The sequence below is a fragment of the Mobula hypostoma genome, chromosome 30 (assembly GCF_963921235.1).
Source record: "Mobula hypostoma chromosome 30, sMobHyp1.1, whole genome shotgun sequence".
NCBI lineage: Eukaryota > Metazoa > Chordata > Chondrichthyes > Myliobatiformes > Myliobatidae > Mobula > Mobula hypostoma.
Window position 1 is genome coordinate 10284391 of NC_086126.1, and position 24131 is coordinate 10308521.

A 24131-nucleotide genomic window follows, 5' to 3' on the forward strand; every position below is an offset into this window, starting at 1 on the left:
CTACCATGACCGTGAAGCTTTGCACAGGCAGGTGTGTGCGCATGCGTGACGTGCCCGGATCGCAGAGCGACGCAGACACACCAAGGCACAAGTATAAATGCTCACAATGGCGTAGGCCGCTTGCGTAGGTTATGGCATTGAGTTGACGCAGAAGTATAAATCAGCCTTTAGTTTATGCGCGACTGAAATTCTTGGAGCAGTCAGGATGTCATTTCTGAGGTATTTCGAATGTACAGAAGGGCCATTGTCGACCTTGAAGGCACCTTTATCTGAGGTCATGTGTTTATCTGTTTTGTGCGAATACTTTGAAGAGATGTTTCTCCTCTTTATCCTCTCGCTCTGCTGTGCTGCCGTGTGTCTCCGCTCTTCGGCACAAAGTTTTGATACAGCTCTTCTTGTGTGCATTTGGATGGTTATTGTGATATCGCTCCTTCTTACTGTCAGTTACAGTTTCTATTATTATCTATTGCAATTTATTGCTGCCACAAAGACAACAAATTTCACGATGTACGCCGGTGACTTTAAACCTGGTTCTGATTCAGAATGGAAAATTGCCCAGAATGCAGCTCAAATCAAATCGAGGTAATCATTAGCCAGTCTTACCACAATCATTAGCAAAGTGCTGGAAGGTATTTTTGATAGTAGTAATCGATATAAACAATAGAGCTGAATTAATTGAAGAGATGAGGCAAGATTGAATGCTCTCAATATCAAGCTGATGTTTGACTAAATGCGGCTTAAGAAACCCCTGTTCAAACCAAGGGCAACGGGCACCAAAGGGAAAACACCAATGGCTGGAGACAAAACTCATAAAAAGTAAGTTGGTTGGAGGTCCATCACCCCAGCTGCAGGACATCAGTGTGGGAGCTCCTCAGCACAGTATCCTAGGCCAACAATGTATTGATCTTTCTTTCTGTTACGTCAGAGGCAGGAGCTGGTCGCCAATGATTAGATTACGTTGAAGTCTATTCAAAACTCTTCAGTAAATGAAGCAACTTGTGCATGTCTGTGTACAGGAGTGTTTGACGGCTCTGGGCCCCTACTCACTGGAATTCAGAAGAATGAGGGATGACCTCACTACAGTGGGTGTGGAGAGGATGCTTTCTGTGGTAGGGGACTCTAAGACCAGAGGGCACAGCGTCAGAATGGACAGGCGTCATTTTAAAAAGGAGACAAGGAGGAATTTCTTTAGCCAGAGAGTGGTGAAACTGTGGAATTCATTGCCACAGGCAACTACGGAGGCCAAGTCTTCATGTATATTTAAGGCAGAGGTTGATCGATTCCTGATGGGTCAGGGTGTGAAGGGATACGGGGAGAAGGCAGGAGATTGGGGCTGAGAGGAAAATGGATCAGCCATGAAGTGGTGGAGCAGACTCGATGGGCCAAATAGCCTAATTCTGCTCCTATATCTTATGGTCTTATCAAAAGCTAAACATCATTCAAAGTTCAAAGGAAATTTATTATTGAAGTATGCAGTGTGTCATCATACACTATCCCGAGATTCATTCTCTTGTGGACATTCAGAGCAGAACAAAGAAATACAATAGAATCAATGGAAAACTACAAAGACTGACAAACAACCAATGAGCAAAAGCAGCCAAACTGTTGTTACTGCGCAATTGGGAATCTTCCGGAGGGAAGGCCTCAAAATCCCCGGCTTTGCCTGCCGTTGGCGACCGAGATTGAGGTCGAATTGTTCGGATAGAAATGGTGCTCAGTACTCGGTGTCGGAGAGCTGATCGGAGGCTCAAAGTTTTCGGACTCTGAGTCGGACTGTGGTCGGGCGTGGCAGGGAGAGTTTTTCTTCCTTCCCCTGTCTGCGTGAGATGTGGGACATTTGAGAGACTTTGAACTTTTTGCTGTGCTCATGGACTTCTTCATCAAGTTATGGTATTGTTGCACTGTTGTAACTATATGTTATAATTATGTGGTTTTGTTTGTTTTTTTCAGTCTTGGTCTGTCCTGTGTTTCTGTGATATCACACCGGAGGAATATTGTATCATTTCTTAATGCATGCATTACTAAATGACAATAAAAGAGGACTGCGTGTCTTCTAAATAAATAATATTGAGAACATGAGTTGTAGAGTCTTTGACAGTGAGTCCATAGGTTGTGGAATCATTAAACATCACTCGGTGTTAAATGGCATTACAATTATCGAGTACCCCATCATCACGTCCTGAATGACACCACTATTCAGAAATGGAACCGGATAATAATCATAATGAGAAGGAGACAAAGAAGTCGAAGACGACGATTTCTTAACATATATTAAGTAGTTCTTAACTACACCCAGTACTGAGCCCAACATATTGATACAAAGAAGGCACAACAATGGCATTATTTCATTAGGAGTTTGAAAAGACTTGGTACGTCACCAAAGACTCTGGTAAATTTCTACTGATGTACAATGGAGAGCATTCTAACTGATTGCATCACCGTCTGGTGTGGTGGGGGGGCCGGTGGGGTCACTGCACTGGATCAGAGTAAACTGCAGGAAGTTGTAAATTCAGCCAGCTCCATCATGGGTACCCGCATCCCAGCATCGGGGCCACCTTCAAAAGGCGGTGCCTCAGAAAGATGATATCCAACATTAAGGACCCCCATCACCCACGACAGGCCTCGTTCTCATTGTTACCATCAGGGAGGAGGTACAGGAGCCTGAAGGCACACACTCAATGATTCAGGAACAGCTTCCTCCCCTCTGCCGTCCGATTTCAATGAACCCATAAACACTACATCACTACTTCTTATATTTCTAGTTTTGCACAAATTTTGTATTTTAAAAAATTATACACACGCACACACATACACAGTGCCTATCGGAAGTATTCACCCCCTCCCCCCAGAAAGTTTTCATGCTTTACAACAGGGGTCCACAACCATTTTTGCACTGTGGACCGGTTTAATATTGACAATACTCTTGCGGACCGGCCGACCGGGGGGTGGGGGGGGGGTTCAAGTAGGGTTAAACTCACCTCAACGTGTCTTTTACAGTTAGGGTTGCCAACTTTCTCACTCCCAAATAAGGGACAAAAGTAGCAGTCAAATACGGGACACTTGTGTTTACCCTGAGAAAGACTACCATGACCATGAAGCCCTGTGCGGGCACCTGTGTGTGCATGCGTGTACGTGCGGATTTTTTCCCACAGATCGCTTTTGGCTTAATCTTCCTGACTACACCGTACATACATTATTTCTACTTTATATAGGCTGTGTACTTACCATATCATTCCTGCTTTTACTATATGTTAGTGTTATTTTGGGTTTTATATGTTATTTGGTATGATTTGGTAGGTTATTTTTAGGGTCTGGGAACGCTCAAAAATTTTTCCAATATAAATTAATGGTAATTGTTTCTTCGCTTCACACAATTTCGGCATGAAAGGTTTTATAGGAACACTGTACCTTAGCGGGGGAAATACGGGACAAGGGTGGTCCCGTACGGGAGAAACCAATTTAGCCCAATATACGGGATGTCCCGGCAAATATGGGACAGTTGGTAACCCTATGTTCAAGTTCAACAGTGCGTGACAGGGAATGAGGAAAGGTGCAGCTGACTCGTATCGTTTCCTCGCGGCCCGGTAGCATATGCTTTGCAGCCCGGTACCGGTCTGCGGCCCGGTGGTTGGGGACCGCTGTTTTACGACATTGAATCACAGCGGATTTAATTTGACTTTTTTGACACTTATCAACAGAAAAGGGTGTGTGTGGGTGTGTGTTAATAGTCTTTTATTATTATGTATTGTATTGCAGTGTACCGCTGTCAGTATTATTAAATCTGATTCTGTTTTTAACTACTATTTTTAAGAGCTGAGCATATTGAACCCCTCAGAAAATTAACTTGGACAGTCAGAATCGGAATCAGGTTTAATATCACCAGCATATATTGTGAAATTCGTTGTCTTTGCACAGCAGTACAATGTCATACATGATAATACAGAAACAATTGAATTACAGTAGTTAAATTAAATACGTAGTGCGTAAATAGAAATAATAAAGTAGTGAGGTAGTGTTCATGGGTTCAATGTCCATTCAGAAATTGTATGGCAGAGGGGAAGAAGCTGTTCCTGAATCACTGAGTGTGTGTCTTCAGGCTTCTGTACCTCCTCCCTGATGGGAGCAATCAGAAGAGAGCATGTCCTGGGTGATGGGGGTCCTTAACGGCGGATGCTGCCCTTTTGAGGCATCTGCTCCTTGAAGGTGTCCTGGATACAACGGAGACTAGTGCCCATGATTTGAGAATTCCTTTCAAGATGTATGGGTTCCCATCCTTTCCCCTTCAGTAAGCACATACTCACAATTGACACTCTGGTACCCTAAGTGACATGGATAGCTGTGGTGAGAAACGGATCCATTGGGAGTCACCAATCTTACCTTTCGGAAGAAGACACCTGGAAATGGAAAGGAAAATAAATATATTATTCATCATTTCCTACAGAGATTGTAGCTGCAATGCTTATCTCTAGACCTGTTCCCTTGGTCTCCAGCAGCTGGATACAAGTAAATACTCTGCTTGGATGTGGAGGTATAGTGGCACTTTGAGGCACGACTTCTGGTGCTTTGAGTTTCTAGAACTCTTCTGCACCCTCACTATACTAAATGATAGGTTATCCCTATCCTTTTAAAGCTGCCTGCATTATTAATTAAAGCTGGGCACAAGTCCAGATCAGATAAAAATACAGGAGATTCTGCAGATGCTGGAATTCCTGAGTAACTAACACACACAAAATACTGGAGGAACTCAGCAGGTCAGGCAGCATCTGTGGAGAGGGATGAAGGGTTTCAGCCTGAAACGTCGGCTGTTAATTTCTCTCCATGGATGCTGCCTGACTGGCTAAACTCCTCCAACATTTTCTGCTGGATTGAACTGAACTGAGCTGCACTGAATATGCCCAGACTCTTAGATTTTCTGTTCCACATTCTGTGTTTCTTGCTTGTTTTTTGCTGTTTGCACAATTTGTTTGTTTTTTTTTTGCGTGTGGGGGGAGGGTTGACGTTTTTCTTTGAACGGATTTGTTTCATGGCTGGCTGAGGGAAGATGAATCTTAGGGTTGTATACTTCTGGGTCAAAGATTAATTTTATTGTCAAAGTATGCTGTTCAGTACAACTCTGATATTTGTCTTCTCCAGATAGCCAGGAAATACAGAAAGACCATGGGAGTTGATGAAAGAAAACACATCAACTCCTCCCCCCCACCACCACACAAAAGAAACAAAACTCAGAGACCCCAAAGTCCCCCATCCTCTACTCTGCAGAAAAAAACAGTGACAATGCATCAAATTCCCACCCCTCCTCCTGTAGAAGAAAAAGTGACACCTTGACTGGAAGTTTACACTGCAAAAAGATTGACTTAGATGATAAATATACTTTATACTTTATTGTCGCCAAACAATTGATACTAGAACATACAATCATCACAGTGATATTTGATTCTGCGCTTTACGCTCCCTGGAGTTCAAATATTAAATATTAAAAATATTTAAAATTAGTAAATATTAAAAAATTAAATTATAAATCATAAGTAGAAAATAGAAAAATGGAAAGTAAGGTAGCACAAAAAAACTGAGATGCAGGTCCGGATATTTGGAGGGTACGGCCCAGATCCGGGTCAGGATCCGCTCAGCAGTCTTATCACAGTTGGAAAGAAGCTGTTCCCAAATCTGGCTGTACGACTCTTCAAGCTCCTGAGCCTTCTCCCGGAGGGAAGAGGGATGAAAAGTGTGTTGGCTGGGTGGGTCGTGTCCTTGATTATCCTGGCAGCACTGCTCCGACAGCGTGCGGTGTAAAGTGAGTCCAAGGACGGAAGATTGGTTTGTGTGGTGTGCTGCGCCATGTTCACGATCTACTTCACGATATACTCTGAATCTTGAATATATCCTCATATTCTTTCAAAGATACTGCAGTAATTTTTGGGTTTTAATTTGTGTTGCTTGGATTATGGTGGAGAATACTTTCACATGTGAGGTTTCAATAAATAAAACCTTCATTCCTAGTGCCCAATTTTGATTGTTTCATCCATCAGAAGGCTTTCCCTTGCAAGCATGCTAGACAAAAACTATTGAAATTAAGTTCTACGTACCATCTGCTTCCAAATGTTTGACAGATATATGAAAATATCCATTTTTGCAAGGAATATCTGTTAATCTATTGCAGACAAATTAATGCCCCCAATGAAGGAGGTAAATACAAAACATAATTAGTCCGATGTTTTGTGTTGGTTCCAATTAAATAGCCAGCAGGTGATCACAGTCGCTTTCAATAAAGCTTGCTGGAGGCCTGCCCAACAGGTTTTCGTTGTCAAGCCTTCTCTGAGCAACACTGGGAAGCAGCTGGTTTCGAGATGAGAGCTGGCAGTCAGATATTCTAACGCAAACACGAGGAAATCCACAGATGCTGGAAATTCAAGCAACACACACAAAATGCTGGTGGAACGCAGCAGGCCAGGCGGCATCCATAGGAAGAAGCACGGTCGACGTTTCAGGCGGAGACCCTTCGTCAGGCTAACTGAAAGAAGAGATAGTAAGTGGGAGGGGGAGGGAGAGACCCCCTCCTGTCTTCTATCATTTTGGATCTCCCCCTCCCACTTTCAAATCTCTTCTTTCAGTTAGTCCTGACGAAGGGTCTCGGCCTGAAACATCGACTGTGCTTCTTCCTATGGATGCTGTCTGGCCTGCTGCGTTCCACCAGCATTTTGTGTGTGTTGCTAGTCATATATTCTATATACTCATGCCTGTTACGCCGTTGGCGTTTTGGGCAGCGGCGAAGGTCCTCCATCTTGGGCAGTGTCCAGGGCTTCTTTCATCGTGTCAGTCGCTCCCCCTCAGTTTTCACTGTCAGTCATGCAAGTCCCGGGTAGAGACTCAGGAATACCGTCACAATCAGATGTAGAAGGATTCCTCATTGCTGTTTCCGTACCAGTTTTGTTTGACAGTCAGGGTTGTTAAGCCCTGAGCTGAACCTCCGAACCTGGAGGGCCGGCAGACCACTCTTGTCTGACCCTTTGACCTGTCTGGCATGGGTGACCCTACCACGATCCAAAACATAAAGCCCTGACTCCAGCTCTCCAGGTCACTGAGGCATGCAAGCCTCCAAACCCTACGACAAGGTTGTGATCCTCGTGGAGGCTGGTAGTAAGGTGGAGTGGGAAAATGTGGTTGCTACTCTGCCAGACCCATTAAGGGCAGGCAGGATTCAGTCAAGGCTTGGAGAGGACTATGGTGGATCTCCTGCTGTAGCCCCAGCTGACAGACTGACTAGGTTGGAGTTGGGCAGTATCTCATGAGGCCGTCTTGGTGATGGAGCGGGTATGTTGTCTAAAGTTCTTTCCAGGATCAAATGCAGCATGGGTCTCGTCCCAAAACGTCAACTGTTCACTCTTTTCCACAGATTCCGCCTGGCCTGCTGAGTTTCTCCAGCACTGTGTGTGTTGCTTGGGGTTTCCAGCCTCTGCAGAGTTTCTCTTGATCGTGATTCTGAGCAACCTTGTCTCGAACAAACTGAGAGGGAGGGAAAAGACTTGTTTGGGAACAGAGCTTGTGGTGGTGACAAGGGAGCAAATCTCACTAAACGTTTGCTGATAGATAACATCCCCTTTACACAGCAAACTATTAAAAGCAAACACCGCGTTCTGCGATAGAAGCCGTTTTGCAGTCCCCAACTGGAATAAATCATCCTTTCTGTTGTGCAGAATCCATCTGTTCTGCTGCTACTGAGGGAATAATCTACTCTGATATCAGTGACTGAAGATAAAACCAAATGTGTATTCTACAATATGAAAGCAGCTCTCTCAGGCCCTTCTTAATGGAGGGAGCTTTAATCTTGATAGAACAGGGTGATAAAATTGATTCCGCAATTAATTCTGAAAGGCAGCATGAAGCATTGTCTGTTCTCAGTTCAGACAAATAGTCCTGCTGTCTGTTGTTGCAATCTGAAGTTAAACCTCAGCAGGAATGATTAAAATGCTTGTCTTGCACAGATTATTGGAGGAGCCATCTGCTTTCCAGATGTATGGCTTACAGCGCCACCAAGAGGACAAAGATACACATTAATATTCAAACCCAACACACTGAAGAACTAGCAGGCTCGTCTTGATGAAGGGTCTCGGCCCGAAACGTCAACTGATTACTCTTTTCCATAGATGCTGCCTGGCCTGCAGAGTTCCTCCAGCGGTTTTGTGTGTGTTGCTCTGGATTTCCAGCATCTGCAGATTTTCTTGTGTTTGTGTTACTTCGCTCCATCCGCCAAGAGTGGAACTTCTCGGTGACCAGACATTTTAATTCCCATTCCCTTTCCTGCATGCCGGTCCATGGCTTCCTCCTATGCAAAAGTGAGGCCACCCTCAGGGTGGAGGAGCAACACCTTACATTCCATCTGGGTACCCTCCAATCTGAAGGCATGAACATCCATCTCTCCTTCAAGTAAAAAAAATTTCACTCCCCACCCCCTACTCCTTCTATTCCCCACACTGACCTCTTACCTCTTCTCACCTGCCTATCACTTCCATCTGGGCTCCCTCCTCCTCACTTTCTCCTTTTGTCCACTCTACTCTCCTGTCAGATTCCTCCCTCTCCAGCCCCTTGACCTTGCCTAACCACCCACCTTCCAGTTTGTCCTCCTTCCCCTTCCCCCATCTTTTTATTCTGGCGTCTTCCATCTCAGTCCTGAAGAAGGGTCGCATCATGAAATGCCAACTCACTTCCTTGGATGCTGCCTGACCTTCTGAGTTGCTCCAGCATTTTCCAGGAGACTGGAAAATTGCAAATGTCGCTCCACTCTTCAAGAAGGGATTGACTATTAAGCGAACACGAGGAATTCTGCAGATGCTGGAAATTCAAGCAACACACATCAAAGTTGCTGGCGAACGCAGCAGGCCAGGCAGCATCTCTAGGAAGAGGTACAGTCGACGTTTCGGGCCGAGACCCTTCGTCAGGACTAACTGAAGGAAGAGTTAGTAAGAGATTTGAAAGTGGGAGGGGGAGGGGGAGATCCGAAATGATAGGAGAAGACAGGAGGGGGAGGGATGGAGCCAAGAGCTGGATGGTTGATTGGCAAAAGGGATATGAGAGGATCATGAGACAGGAGGCCCAGGGAGAAGGAAAAGGGGGAGGGGGGAAACCCAGAGGATGGGCAAGGGGTATAATGAGAGGGACAGAGGGATAAAAAGGAGAGTGAGAGAAAGAATGTGTGTATATAAATAATTAAAGGATGGGGTATGAGGGGGAGGTGGGGCATTAGTGGAAGTTTGAGAAGGCAATGTTCATACCATCAGGTTGGAGGCTACCCAGACAGAATATAAGGTGTTGTTCCTCTAACCTGAGTGTGGCTTCATCTTTACAGTAGAGGAGGCCGTGGATAGACATGTCAGAATGGGAATGGGACGTGGAATTAAAATGTGTGGCCACTGGGAGATCCTGCTTTCTCTGGCGGACAGAGCGTAATGATCTCCCAGTCTGCGAAATGATATCCCAGTCTGCGTCGGGTCTCGCCAATATATAGAAGGCCACTTCGGGAGCACCGGATGCAGTATATCACCCCTTCCGACTCACAGGTGAAGTGTTGCCTCACCTGGAAGGACAATCTGGGACCCTGAAAGGTGGTAAGGGAGGAAGTGTAAGGGCATGTGTAGCACTTGTTCAGCTTACAAGGATAAGGATGAGGTCTCAGGCTACTTGGAGGCACATGATAAAATAGGCTGGAGTCAGCAAGGTTTCCTAAATGGAAAATCTTGCCTGACAAATCTATTGGAATTGTTTGAAGAAGTAATGGGCAGGATAGAGAAAGGAGCATCTATTGATGTTGTGTACTTGGATTTTCAGAAGGCCTTTGGCAAGGTGCCACATATGAGGCTACAAGCCCATGCTATTACAGGAGAGATAGTAGCATGGATAAAGCAATTTATCCATGGATAATCCATATAGCATGGATTAAGCATGCCCAGTTGATTGGCAGGAGGCATAGAGCTGGCTGCCAGAGATCAATGGTGTTTCACAAGGGTCTGAGTCAGACTGATTCTTTTTACATTATATGTCAATGATTTAGATGATGGGATTGATGGCTTCATTGAAAAATTTGCAGATGATACGAGATTGGTGGAGGGGCAAGTAGTTTTGAGGAAGTCGAGAGGCTATAGAAGGATTTAGACTGATCAGAAGAATGGCCAAAGAAAATGGCAGGTGGAATACAACATTGGGAAGTGTATGGTCATGAACGTTGGTAGAAGAGATGAAAGGGTTGACTATTTTTTCTAAATGGAGAGAAAATACAAAATAAAACTTAGGTGTGAAAGGACTTGAGAGTCCATATGCAGGATTCCCTCAATGTTAATTTGCAGGTTGAGTCTGTGGTGAGAAAGGCAAATGCAATGCAAGCATTATTTTCAAGAGGACTAGAATGTAAAAGCAAGAATGTGATGTTGAAACTTTATAAAGCACTGGAGAAGCTTCACTTGGAGTATTCTGAGCAGGTTTGGGCCTCTTATCTTAGAAAGGATTTGCTGAAACTGGAGAGGATTCAAAGGAGATTTATGAAAATAATTCCAAGATTAAATGGCTCGTCAAATGAAGAGCATTTCATGGCTCTGGGCCTGTATTCACTAGATTTCAGGAGAATTAAGGGTGACCTCATTGAAACATATCGAATGGTGAAAAGCCTGATAGAATGGATGTAGAGAGGATGTTTCCTGTGATGGGAGTCTAAGACCAGAGAACACAGCCTCAGAATAGTGCAGAGCATTTAGAGCAGAGGTGAGGAGGAATTTCTTTAGCCAGCAAGTGTGAATCTGTGAAATTCATTGCCATTGGCAGCTGTGGAGGCCAAGTCTTTATGTACAGTGCCTATAAAAAGAGGTCACCTCCCCCTCTCCCACCGGAAGTTTTGTGCTTTATTGTTTTACACCATTGAATCACAGTGGATTGAATTTTAGCTTTTATGACACTGATCAACAGAAAAAACTCTTCTGTCAAGGTGGAAACAAAATTTCTACAAATTGGTCTAAATTTATTACAATTATTAAATACAAAATAATTGATTGCATAATTACTCACCCCCTTCAAGTCAGTATTTAGTAGATGCACCTTTGGCAGCAATTACAGCCTTGAGTCTGTGTGGATGGGTCTCTATCTGCTTTGCATATCTGGACACGGCAATTTTTCCCCATTCTTCTTTACAAACCTGCTCAAGCTCCGTCAGATGGCATGAGGATCGAGAGTGAACAGCCCTTTTCAAGTACAGCCACAAATTTTCAATTGGATTGAGGTCTGGATTCTGACCACTCCAGGATATTAACTTTGCTGTTTTAAACCATTCCTGTGTAGCTTTGGCTTTCTGCTTAGGCTCATTGTCTTGCTGGGAAACAAATTTCCCAAGTCATGGTTCTCCTGCAGACTGCATCAGGCTTTCCTCCAGGATTTTCCTGCATTCATTTTTACCCTCTACCTTTAAAAGCCCTCCAGATCCTGCTGTATTGAAGCATTCCACAGCATGATGTAGTCACCACCATACTTCATGGTAGGAATGATATGTTTTTGATAATGTGTGGTGTTTGGCTCATGCCAAACATAGCATTTAGTCTGATGGCCAAAAAGCTCAATTTTGGTTTCATCGGACCATAGAACCTTCTTCCAGCTGACTCCAGAGTCTCCCACATGCCTTCCGGCAAACTCTAGCTGAGATTTCATATGAGTTCTTTTTTCCAACAGTGGCTTTCTCTTTGCCACTCTCCCATAAAGCTGCGTCTGGTGAAGCACCTGGGCAACAGTTGTATGTGCACAGTCTCTCCCATCTCAGCCACTGAAGCTTGTAACTCCTCCAGAGTTGTCATAGGTCTCCTGGTGGCCCCCTTCACTAGTCTCCTCCTTGCACAGTCACTCAGTTTTTGAGGATGGCCTGCTCGAGGCAGATTTACAGCTGTGCCATATTCTTTCCATTTCTTGATGATTGACCTAACTGTCCTCCAAGGGATATTCAGTGACGTGGAAATTTTCTTGTATCCATCTCCTGACTTGTGCTTTTCAATAACCTGTTTACAGAGTTGCTTGGAGAGTTCTTTTGTCTTCATGGTGTAGTTTTTGCCAACTGTTGGACCTTTCAGATACGGGTGTATTTTTACTACAATCAATTGAAACACCTTGACTGCACACAGGCGATCTCCATTTGACAAATTATGTGACTTCTAAAACCAATTGGCTGCAGCAGTGATGATTTGGAGTGTCATATTAAAAGGGGTGAATAGCAATACAGTCAATTATTTTGTATTTTATATTTGTAATTCATTTAGATCACTTTGTAGAGATCTGTTTTCACGTTGACATGAAGGAGTCATTTTCTATTGATCAGTGGCAAAAAAAAAGCCAAATTCAATCCACTGTGATTCAATGTTGTAAAACAATAAAACATGAAAACTTCCAAAGGGGGTGAATACTTTTTATAGGCACTGCATATTTAAGGCAGACGTTGATAGATTCTTGAAGGCATGAAGGGATATGGGGAGAAGGCAGCAGATTGGGGCTGAGATGGAAAATGGATCAGCCATGATGAAGTGGGGTGTAGACTCAATAGGCCAGGTGGCCTAATTCTGCTCCTATATCTTGCGGTCTCCAAGCATTTTGTGTATGTTACTTTAAAGTTCTTGCTGCCAGCAGCAAACACACTCTCAGCATGGATTCCTGATGTGCAAAGCTCCGCACCATTTTTCCAGGTAGCATGGGGATGACTGAAATTTTATTACAGTACCAGCAACCTGAGCTCAATTCCCAAAACTGTCTGTAAAGAGCCTGTCGTTCTCCCCGTGACTGCATAGGTTTCCTCCGGGTACTCTGGTTTCCTCCCACATTCCATTGTCATATGGTTAGTAGGTTAATTGTCCACATGGGTGTAACTGAGTGGCGTGGGCTTGTTGGACTGGAAGGCCCTGTTACCATGCTGTTTTTCTAAACAAATAAACTAAAAATACAGTGCATTCCAGTTAATTGATACCACATTGATGAAGGTAGAGCAGTAGATGCAGTATAGATTTTAGCAAGGCATTTGATAAGGTACCTCATGCATGGCTTATTGAGAAAGTAAGGAGGCATGGAATCCAAGGGGACCTTGCTTTGTGGATCCAGAATTGGCTTACTTACAGAAGGCAAAGAGTGGTTGTAGATGGGTCATATTCTGCATGGAGGTTGGTCACCAGTGCTGTGCCTCAGGGATCTGTTCTGGGACCCCTTCTCTTTGTGATTTTTATAAATGACCTGGATGAGGAAGTGGAGGGATGGTTTAGTAAATTTGCTGATGACACAAATGTTGGGGGTGTTGTGGATAGTGTGGAGGTCTGTCCGAGGTTACAGCAGGACATTGATAGGATGCAAAACTAGGCTGAGAAGTGGCAGATTGAGTTCAACCCAGATAAATGTGAAGTGGTTCATTTCGGTAAGTAGTGTAAAGATAGAAATAAAGTAGTGAATAGATTTTTTAAAATGTGCAAAAACAGAAATACTGCATATTAAAAAAGTGAGGTAGCGTCCAAAGCTTCAATGTCCATTTAGGAATCGGGTGGCAGAGGGGGAGAAGCTGTTCCTGAATCGCTGAGTGTGTGCCTTCAGACTTCTGTACCTCCTACCTGATGGTAACAGTGAGAAAAGGGCATGCCCTGAGTGCTGGAGGTCCTTAATAATGGACGCTGTCTTTCTGAGACACCGATCCTTGAAGATGTCCTGGGTACTTTGTAGGCTACTACCCAAGATGGAGCCGACTAAATTTATAACCACTGCAGCTTCTTTCAGTCCTGTGCAGTAGCCCCTTCATTACAGACAGTGATGCAGCCTGTTTTAGACTGTATTTGTTGACATGCCAAATCGCTTCAACTTCTAACAAAGTATAGCCGCTGTCTTGCCTTCTTTATAATATATTGCTATGTTGGGATCAGGTTAGATCCTCAGAGATCTTGAACTTAAAGCTGTTCACTCTCTCCATTTCTGATCCCTCTGTGAGAATTGGTATATGTCACATGCAGACAGCTACTTGGAGACACAGGTGAGAGCTGAGTATCCGGTGGGGACCACAAACATTCAAGATGACTGTTAATACTTCCAAACTCTTTGTAGTTCCTAACTTTCGATGTAGTGAAATCATTTCATTCTCACTCTCTGGTGCTTCTGGCATCTCCAAGCCTGAAAGCTTGAAACCGCAGTGAGCAAAATGGTTCTGAATTGTCTTACTCCTTTTTTCTCACCAGCCATCAGTGACAAAAATCATTGCTTTTTGAACACAAACACATGCAACTGACGCTATTTAAAAACTGTTCTCTCTAAGTGCAGTGTAGTGTTGAACGGCCACACAACGTGCACGCGACTGACACTGGTTGAATCTGTTTGGTAACAGTGTCCTGACCCAATTAAGTGGCATAGTGTCCCAAATAAATGAAGGGAATCCCAGCTATTTTTTAGATTTGTTTTTGTTCTTGAAGTGTTGTCCCAAATAAGAAGCTGCCCCGCTTAACTGATGGCTCAATTAATCAGAATCCGCTGTCTCACAACTAACCATGTTTGATAGCAACTTTTCAGGAAGGAAGCAGCCTGTCCCATCCAGTTCTATCTACAGCCACACCGAGGCCGGACGCAAAGTGGAAGAGGAACATCTCACATTCTGTCTTGGCAGACTCCAACCAGATGGCATCAACATCAATTCCTCTAACCTCCAGTAAAAACATCCCTCTCACTCCCGCCCTGCTGTTTTCCCTTAACCCACTGGCCTCTTTACCCTTGCTTATTCCCCACACCCCCAGCCCCCTCACATCATCTTCTCTGGTTCCCCACCTCCTTCCTTTTATTCTGTTATCTACTGTCCTCTCCAGTCAAATTCCTTCTTCTTCAGGTCTCTGCCCCTTTGACCTATCAGCTCCCAGCTCTTTACATCATTCCCACTTCTTCACCTGGATTCACCTATCACGTGCCAGCTCGTTCTCTTTACCCCTCGCCCCACACTTTTAATTAGCCTTCTGCCCTCGTCCATTCCAGTCCTGATGGCCCAAAACGTAGACTGTACATTTCCCTCCATAGATGCTGCCCGACCTGCTGAGTTCCTTCAGCGTTTTGTATGTGTTGCTCCAGATTTCCAGCTCTGCAGCCTTTCTGTTGTGTTCTGTCGAGTCTATTTACAGACTCATGGCAATTTGATTGACTCTTAATATAAACTTGCTGATGACACAGCCGTTGCTGGCAGAATCTCAGATGGTGACGAGAGGGTGTACAGGAGCGAGATATATCAGCTAGTTGAGGGGTGTCGCGGTAAGAACCTTGCACTCAACGTCAGTTAAACCAAAGAACTGATTGAAAATTTCTGGAAGGTTAAGATGAGGGAGCACACACCAGTCCTCATAGAAGGATCAGAAGGGGAAAGAATGAGCAATAATATCACTGATGATCTCACCTGGACCCAATATATCAATGCAGCTACAAAGAAGGCAAGGCAGTGGCTATATTTCATTAGGAGTTTGAGGAGATTTGGAGTGTCACCTAAAACACTCAAAAATTTCTCCAGATGTACTGCGGAGAGTATCCTGACCCTCCGGTATGGGTGAGAGGGGGGTTAATGCACAGGATCAAAGTAAGCTGCAGAGAGTTGTAAACTCAGTCAGCTCCATCATGGGCACCAGCTTCCATAGAATCCAGGACATCTTCAAGGAGCGATACCTCCAAAAGTTAGCATCCATCATTAATGGACCCCCATCACCCAGGACGTGCCCTCTTTTCATTGCTACCATCAGGAAGGAGGTGCAGAAGCCTGAAGGCGCACACTCAACGATTCAGGAACAGCTTCTTCCCCTCTGCCATCAGATTTCTGAATGGACATCGAACCCATGAACACTACCTCACTCTGTTTTTACACTACTTAATTTAACTATTGATATACGTATATATATTTAATGTAATTCAGTCTTGTCCCCCTCAATTATCATGTATTGCATTGTACTGCTGCCGCAAAGCCAGTAAATTTCTCGACTTACGCCGGGGATATTTAATCCAATTCTGATTCTAAAGGGCTGTGGTCGCTCAGCTGAGAGACCAGATTGAATGGACAATACATGTTACCATGGCTACCGAAGTTCCATCCATTGAGAAGTACAAATAAGATGATGAGGACTTATCAAATTCTGAAGCTGAGGCACTATCGAACTGAACAACACACACAAAATGCAGGAGGAGTACATCTACGGAGAAGAATAATGAGCAGATGTTTTGGGCTGGGACCCTTGATCAGGACTGCAAAGGATTCCTTCTGGCTCATTCCCCATTCCTTTCTAGACCTGATGAAGGGTCTTGACCCAAAGCGTCGGCTCCTTCTTCCTTCACATAGATGCTGTCTGACCTTCTGAGTTATTTATTTATTGAGACACACAGCAGAATTGGCGGGAGGAGGAGATGGCGGTGTGACGCAGCGCACGCGGCCTCTCCGATGAAAGGATATCATATTTGTTAAATAGGGGCTGTGCACAATTCTGATTTGATGGAGACAGACATAAGAAGCATGGAGGAACATCTGGAGAAACTTCTGAAATGCCCGGTTTGCTGCCCCTGCTACTGTGTGATCGAGAATCTCCAGAGGGAAGGCCCCAAATCCTTGGCTTTTCCTGTTGCTGGCGGCCAGGGCTGGGGTTGAAGCGCTTGGCAGAGATGGTGCTCAGTGCTCGGTGTCAGAGGCTCGAAGTTTTCGGACGGACTCGGAGTCGGACTGTGGTCGGGTCCTTCCAGGATGCTGCATCGGCAAGTTTGCGGCGCTGGTAGCTCATGGCAGGAAGAGAGTTTTCTTCCTTCTCCCGTCTGCACGAGATGATGGGACTTTCGAGAGACTTTGAACTTTTTTTTACCGTGGGCTGTTCTTCATCAAGTTACGGTATTGTTTGCACTGTTGTAACTATGTTATAATTATGTGGTTTTTGTCAGTTTTTCAGTCTTGGTCTGTCCTGTGTTTCTGTGATATCGTACTGGAGGAACATTGTATCATTTCTTAATGCATGCATTACTAAGTGACAATAAAAGAGGACTGCGTGTCCTCATAATCTAGTCTAACCTAATCTAATTGACCCTTTTGGCCCTTAGAGTTGCGGTGCCCAGCAACCCATCTATTTAACCCTAGCCTAATCAGGGGGAAATTTACAATGATCAATTAGCCTACTAATTGGTACATCTTTTTGGGCTGTGGGAGGAAACCAGAGCAACCGGAGGAAACTCATGTGGTCATGGGGAGAATATACAAATTCCTTACAGGCAGTGGCAGGAATTGAACCTGGGTTGCTGGTACTGTAAAGCGATGTGCTGACTATTATGCTACTGCACCACCCTACAAGTTCCGCTATCATTTTGTGTGTGTGTGTGTTGCTCTGGATTACCAGCATCTACAGAATCTCTTGCACTGGCATTTAGGGCAGTAATGATGGTCTCTGGCGGTGTTCAGGGCTTCCTTCATCGTATCAGTAGCTTCCCCTCAGCTCTCACTACTGTCAGTCACGCGAGTCCTGGATGGAGACTCTGTATCTGGAAGGTCCAACTGCTGGTGAGTCAGGATCCTGGCAAAAACTACACCATGAAGACAAAAGAACACTCCAAGCAACTCTGCAAAAAGTTTACTAAAAAGCATAAGTCAGGAGATGGATAGTAGACGATATCCAAGTCATTGAGTATCCTTTGGAATACAGCTAAGTTAACCATCAGGAAATGGAAAGAATATGGCACAGCTGTAAATCTGCCTACAGTAGGCCATCCTCAAAAACTGAATGACTGTGCAAGAAGGAGACTGGTGAGAGAGGCTACCGAGAGACCTATGACAACTCTGGGGGAGTTACAAGCTTCAGTGGTGAAATGGGAGAGACTGCGCATACAACAGCTGCCGCCTGAGTGATTCACTCATTGCAGCTTTATGGTGGAGTGGCAAAGAGAAAGCCACTGTTAAAAAAATTCACATTAAGTCTCGGCTAGAGTTTACCATAAGGCATGTGGGAGGCTCTGAAGCCAGCTGAAAGAAGGTTCTATGGTCTGAGGAAACCAAAATTAAGCTTTTTGGCCAAACGCCACGCATCATCAAGAAGACATCATCCCTACCGTGAAGCATGGTGGTGGCTACATTGTGTTATGGGGATGCTTCATAGCAGCAGGCCTTGGAAGGCTTGTAAAGTTAGAGGGTAAAATGAATGCAGCAAAATACGGGGAAATCCTGATGCAGTATGCAAGAGAACTGGGAGTTGGGAGAAGATTTGTTTTCCGGCAAGACAATGACTCCAAGCATTAAGCCAAAACTACACAGGAATGGTTTAAAAACAACAAAGTTAATGTCCTGGTCAGAGTCCAGAAAATTTGTGGCTGGACTTGCAAAGGGCTGTTCACTCACTCATGATCCCCATGCAATCTGTCAGAGCTTGAGCAGTTTTGTGAAGAAGAATAGGGAAAAATTGCAGTGTGCAGATGTGATAGAGACTTATCCACACAGACCCAAGGCTGTAATTGCTGCCAAGGGTACATCTACTAAATACTGACTTGAAGGGGTGAGCACTCAAGCAATCAATTATTTTGTGATTTATATTTGTTATTAATTTAGATCACTTTGAAGAGAATTGTTTTCACTTTGACACGAAAGAGTCATTTTCTGTTGATCAGTGTCAAAAAAGCCAAATTAAATCCATTGTGATTCATATTGTAAAACAATAAAATATGAAAATTTCCATGGGGGGGGTGAATACTTTTTATAGGCACTCTATTGCATCAAGGAACTTAATTGCTCCTTGTCAGGTACATTATTTCATGCTATCAGAAAAAAATCCTGCCCACTAACCTTCCCTTCCTGGTATGCTACCTAAACTAGCTTGTCCATCAGGCCCCCGCCATCCAGGCGATGTTCTCTTCTTGCTGCTGCCATCAGGCAGGAGGTACAAGAGCCTTAAGTCCCACACTTATCAAGTTCAGGAACAGTTATTCCCCTTCAACCATCAGGCTCCTGAACCAGCATGGATAACTTCACTCACCTCAACTCTGAACTGATTGCACCCTGCAGTCTAACTTTCGAGGACTCTACGAGTCATGTTCTTAGTATTATTTATTTACTATTAGTTTGTTTTGCCTTTGTACAGTTTGCCTTCTTTAGTGCATTGGTTGTTTGTCAGTCCGTGTTTACCTACTGCCTGTTACGCTGTTGGTGTTTATCTCTCTGTCTGTTCATACCATCACACTCAGGCGGAGGATTCTTCATTGCTATTTCCCCGTAACAATTTTATTTTTTGGTCTAGTCAGGATTGTTAGCCCTGAGCTGAACCCCTGACCCTGGAGGACTGGTGGATCACTCTTAGTCTGGACTGTATGGCATAGCTGACCCTACCAAGAGCCAAAGCATAAAGCCCTGACTCCGGCCAGCATAGCACTCCGGGTCATTGACGCATGCAGGCCTCCAAGCCCTACAACAAGGCTGAGGTCCTCTTGGAGAGGTAGATAAATTAGCTGCTATAAACTGCCTCAAGAAAGCAGCATCTGTCATCAAATATCCCCACCACCCAGTTCATGCTCAATTCTTGCTGCTGCCATTGGGGTCAAGGTACAGAAGCCTCAGATCCCACATCACCAGGTTCAGAAACAGTTACTAACCCTCAACCATCAGTTTAACCAGTGTAGATAATTTCACTCATCTCAACTCTGAACAGATTCTACAACCTACAATCTCACTTTCAAGGACTCTACAACTCATGTTCTCAGTATTATTTATATATTTTTGTCTCCCTTGATTGTTTTCTTTTGCACATTGGTTGTTTGTCAGTTTTTTTCCCCCCACTGTGAACACCTGCAAGAAAATGAATCTCAGGGAGGGAGATGGTGACATATATGTACTTTGATAAAAAATTTACTTTGAACTTGGCTCTCTCTCTTTCTCTATTTTTATGAAGGATACCAAACATTAAGCATTAACTGTTTCTCCTTCCATAGATATTACCTGATCTGATGAGCTTTTCCAGCATTTTCTGTATTTATTTCAGGTTTACTGTGTTTGTGGTTGTCAAAGCATTGTAGTACAAGTAGGCTTGGCAGGAAGGCGTAAAGCTTAACTGTTTCAACAGAACAATATATTTGACTCGGAACAAGTTTAATACAAATTCACTCAATTGATTCCAAGGAGGAGTGTTTGTCCTTTGAGGTTCAAACGTTCATTTAATATCAGAGATGTATACAGTATACAACCTGAAATTCATACTCTTCACAGACATCCACAAAACAAGAAACCCTCAAAGAATGAATGAGAGAAACATCGAATCACTGACCAATGAAATAGACAAACAGGTATTAAACCACTTGAATGAGAAGAGTGACAGATGATCTAATTGAAATGTAAAGGGCTCTGAATGGATCAACAGGGCACATCTCTGACAGGTTTGAGGCTCTAGGCCATTCAGGGCTCAGATAAGAAGATTATTGTTTAGCCCAGAATTTGGGAAGGGTGAATTGTGGAAGCCAGTGTGATCTTCTGCTGCTGTGGACCATCCAGTTCAAGGTTTGAACAACCCTGTCTGGCACTAACAATCATTCCATGGTCAAAGTCATTTAGATCACATTTCTTCCCAATTCTGATGTTTGGTCAGAACAACAACAGAATCTCTTGAGCATGTAGGGGTAACATGAGGGGGAACTTCTTTACTCAGAGAGTGGTAGCTGTGTGGAACGAGCTTCCGGCAGAAGTGGTTGAGGCAGGTTTGATGTTGTCGTTTAAAGTTAAATTGGATAGATATACGGACAGGAAAGGAATGGAGGGTTATGGGCCGAGTACAGGTCGGTGGGACTAGGTGAGAGTAAGAGTTCAGCACGGACTAGAAGGGCCAAGATGGCCTGTTTCCGTGCTGTAGTTGTTATATGGTTATGTCTGCATGTTTTTATGCATTGATTTCGTGGTCGCATGATTGCATTAGTGAGCAGGTGTACAGGTGTACCTAATGAAGTGGCCACTGAGCGTACATGGGAATGAAATGAGAAAGTGAATGGAGCAGAGGGTTACTCATGGAATGATACAGCAGTTTCAGGGGGCCATATACCCTATGGCAGCTGGAGTTTAATCCCAATAAATGTGAGGTGCTGCACCTTGGTAGAAGAGAGAGAGAGAGAGCCTGTTACGTATCAAATTGTTTGATGAACAGTGGCTTTTGATGGACTATCGATCACAGTCTCTCTCTGGGGGCTTTGCCGATGCTTGCATGGTGGTTGATGCTTTCTGATGGAATAAGCGGGGACAGGGGGAGGGTTGGGTTGATGCTTTTGTTGCTGCTTGAGCATGGGAGAGGGAGGGCTGGCTTTGGGGTTCTGACGCTTTTCTGTCATTCATTCTTTGGCGTTTTTTTCCGTTTTGTGGATGTTGCTGAAGAGTAAGAATTCCAGGTTGTATATTCGACATTCTCTGATAGTAAATGAACATTGAACATTGTGGGGTGAAGGGCCCGTTCCTGTGATGTACTGTTCTATGTTCTATAAAATGTTTGCTTATTGATTACAAAGCTTCCCCTTCCGCCAACCTGACCTCTCTGCATTCCACATTGAAGCGATATAATTACTTTTAAATTCAAAATCTTAATTTCCTAGTTGAAAATTTTAAAAAAAAACAGAGAATGCCAGGAATACTGAGGGGATCTAGGAGAAACCATGAGGAGAGAAGAAGAGTTAATACTTCAGGTTGATAACCATTCATCAGAATTGGGAAAAGTTAGGAATAAAATGTTTGATTATCATTTCTCTCTTGCTTGTTTATTATGGAGTGGAGGCTGCTATTCAGCTCATCGGGTCCTTGCAGGACATTCCCATAATTACTCCTCTTGTTTCCTTATAGTCCCTCCCACATGCTCATCAATTCCTCTTCTATTACTTGCCCAAGGGCTAATTCACAGCAGCCAATTATCCTACCAGCGTGTCTCAGGACATGGCAGTTCGGGCGTACTCTGGAGGTAGGGTGTATGGCAAATATTAATTTCACCAGCAGCCAATCTTCAGATCTGGATGTGGATTTCAGATTGGATTTAAAACACCAGCTCAGGACAATTAGACCTCTGACGCCTGCAGATGCGCGAATGCAGCCCGGAGTCAGCGGGGATCAACACTCATTTTGGGTCTGGAGTGTGGGTGCGAAGAAGGTGGTGTGTGAAAACTATATGCAATTCAGAGGAAGCATTGCAGATGCATTGTAAATATAGAATCGTCCTGCTGTTACCTTTGATCTTGTGCATATAAGAATGCCATGTAATATTGGGTTAGGAGGCCTCTTCTTCTGAAAGTGTCTCAATATGAAGCCTGCTGCTCACTCGAGCTGAATAAAATGCTCCTATATCCGCTAGCTTCAGTGTCTCTCCTGTGACTTTGTTCATGTCACAGCAATGGCAGCAAATGGTTGAATCCCAGTTGGACACAGCAAAAAAACGTTCAAATTTCATGCTGGCGGTGCCCACGTTCTGAGCTGAAACAAAGTGGCTTGAACTGGGAGGCTGTGGTACAGATTGCTCTACTATTGTGTCACCCACTATTGTATGTTTCTAACTCAAAATGTTAGCTGTTTGTTCTCTCTTTTGACCTGCTGAGTGCTTCCATCATTTCCCATGTTATTTTGATGTTGTTGGTTCTTGTTGCTTGGGTTATTCTGCAGGACATTGTGGGTATGCTATGTTGGCACCGGAATGTGAGGTGACACCTGTGGGCTGTCTCCAGCACGTCCTTGGGAATATTGGTTGTTAATGCAAATGATGGTTGGATGGGACTACAGCTAGGGTTAAGGGTGAAAGGTGAAAAGTTTTAGGGGGATATTCTTCACTCAGAGGGTTGTGAGAGAGTGGAACGAGCTGCCAGCACAAGTGGTGCATGCGCGCTTGATTTCAACGTTTAAGAGAAGTTTGGATAGGCACACGGATGGTAGGGGCATGGAGGGCAATGGTCTCATTGCAGGTTGATGGGAGTCGGCAGTTTAAATGGGTTGGCATGGACTAGATGGACCAAAAGGGTCTGTTTCTATACCGTACGTTTCAACGACTCTCATTTACACATTTCACTGAATGCTTCGCTGTACACGTGATACGTAAATCTGAACCTTAAATCTTTTATTCTAGATTTCCATCATCCCAGTATTTTGTTGCAGGATCATATCTTTATTGATCAATGGTCACAATAAAAATAAGCAACTTATTTTATTCAATCACATTACTTAAGAGTAATCTTTTTTTTCTGCTTTCTTTTTGTTGTTTCACAGCCTAGATCTTTGTGTTCAAGTCTGTGAATACGGTTTGACTTAAGCCTAAATACTCCCAACCAAGCTACTGCTGATGAGAAAATGAAATTAGAAATGTACAAAACTGCGATAGTGCAATCGAGTCAGAGAGTCATAGTTAAGTACGGCACGGAAAGAGGACCTTTGGTCCGCCTAGTCCATGCTGAACTATTTAAACTGCCTATTCCCATTGATCTGCACCGGGACCATCACCCTCCATACCCCTAACCATCCACGACCTTATCCAAACTTCTCTTAAGCATTGACATTGAGCTCACTTGCACCTCTTGTGCTGGCAGCTCGTTCCACACTCTCACGAGCCTTTGAGTGAAGAAGTTTCCCCTCATGTTCCCCTTAAACTTCTCACCTTCACTCTTAACCCATGACCTCTGGTTGGAATTCCACCCAACTTCAGTGGAAAAAGCCTGCTTGCATTTACTCTCTCTCTATACGCCTCAATTTTGTATACCTCTGTCAAACCTTCTCTCAATACCTTGCTAACTTTTCTCACTTACAACGTGCATCCGAACTGAGAGTGTGTTAGCTTTCTCCTCAATGAGGAGTGACTGGAAGGACTGGGAAATTGGAATATTGGGATCATTATCAATATATTGAGTTGTGGAACTGGTTCACTCATGTCCCCTAGGGAAGGATAACAGTCATCTCGTGTGGCCTACATGTGACTCATTGATGTGACAGACTTGTAACGCCTCTGAACTGGCTAAGATATTCACTTCCAGAGTAGTTGGGAGTGGGGGAATAAGCGCTGGTGATGTATCATGAACAATTAAACAAAAACAAGGAACAACGCAGGCTGGGGAATGTCACACAGAGAGAGTCCCTGCAACGAGAGAGCGTCACTTGCTGCTTCGGACGGAAC

At 44.1% G+C, this 24131-nt stretch overlaps 1 protein-coding gene across 1 annotated transcript in view; it reads right to left on the reverse strand.

The window, feature by feature from the left end:
* Window positions 1-24131, reverse strand: part of LOC134339526 (acylphosphatase-2-like) — a 73668-nt gene that overhangs the window by 45550 nt on the left and 3987 nt on the right. The window contains exon 2 of the mRNA XM_063036122.1: window positions 4378-4394. Coding sequence (XP_062892192.1) covers window positions 4378-4394 — 17 coding nt within the window. The remainder of the gene's footprint in view (window positions 1-4377; window positions 4395-24131) is intronic.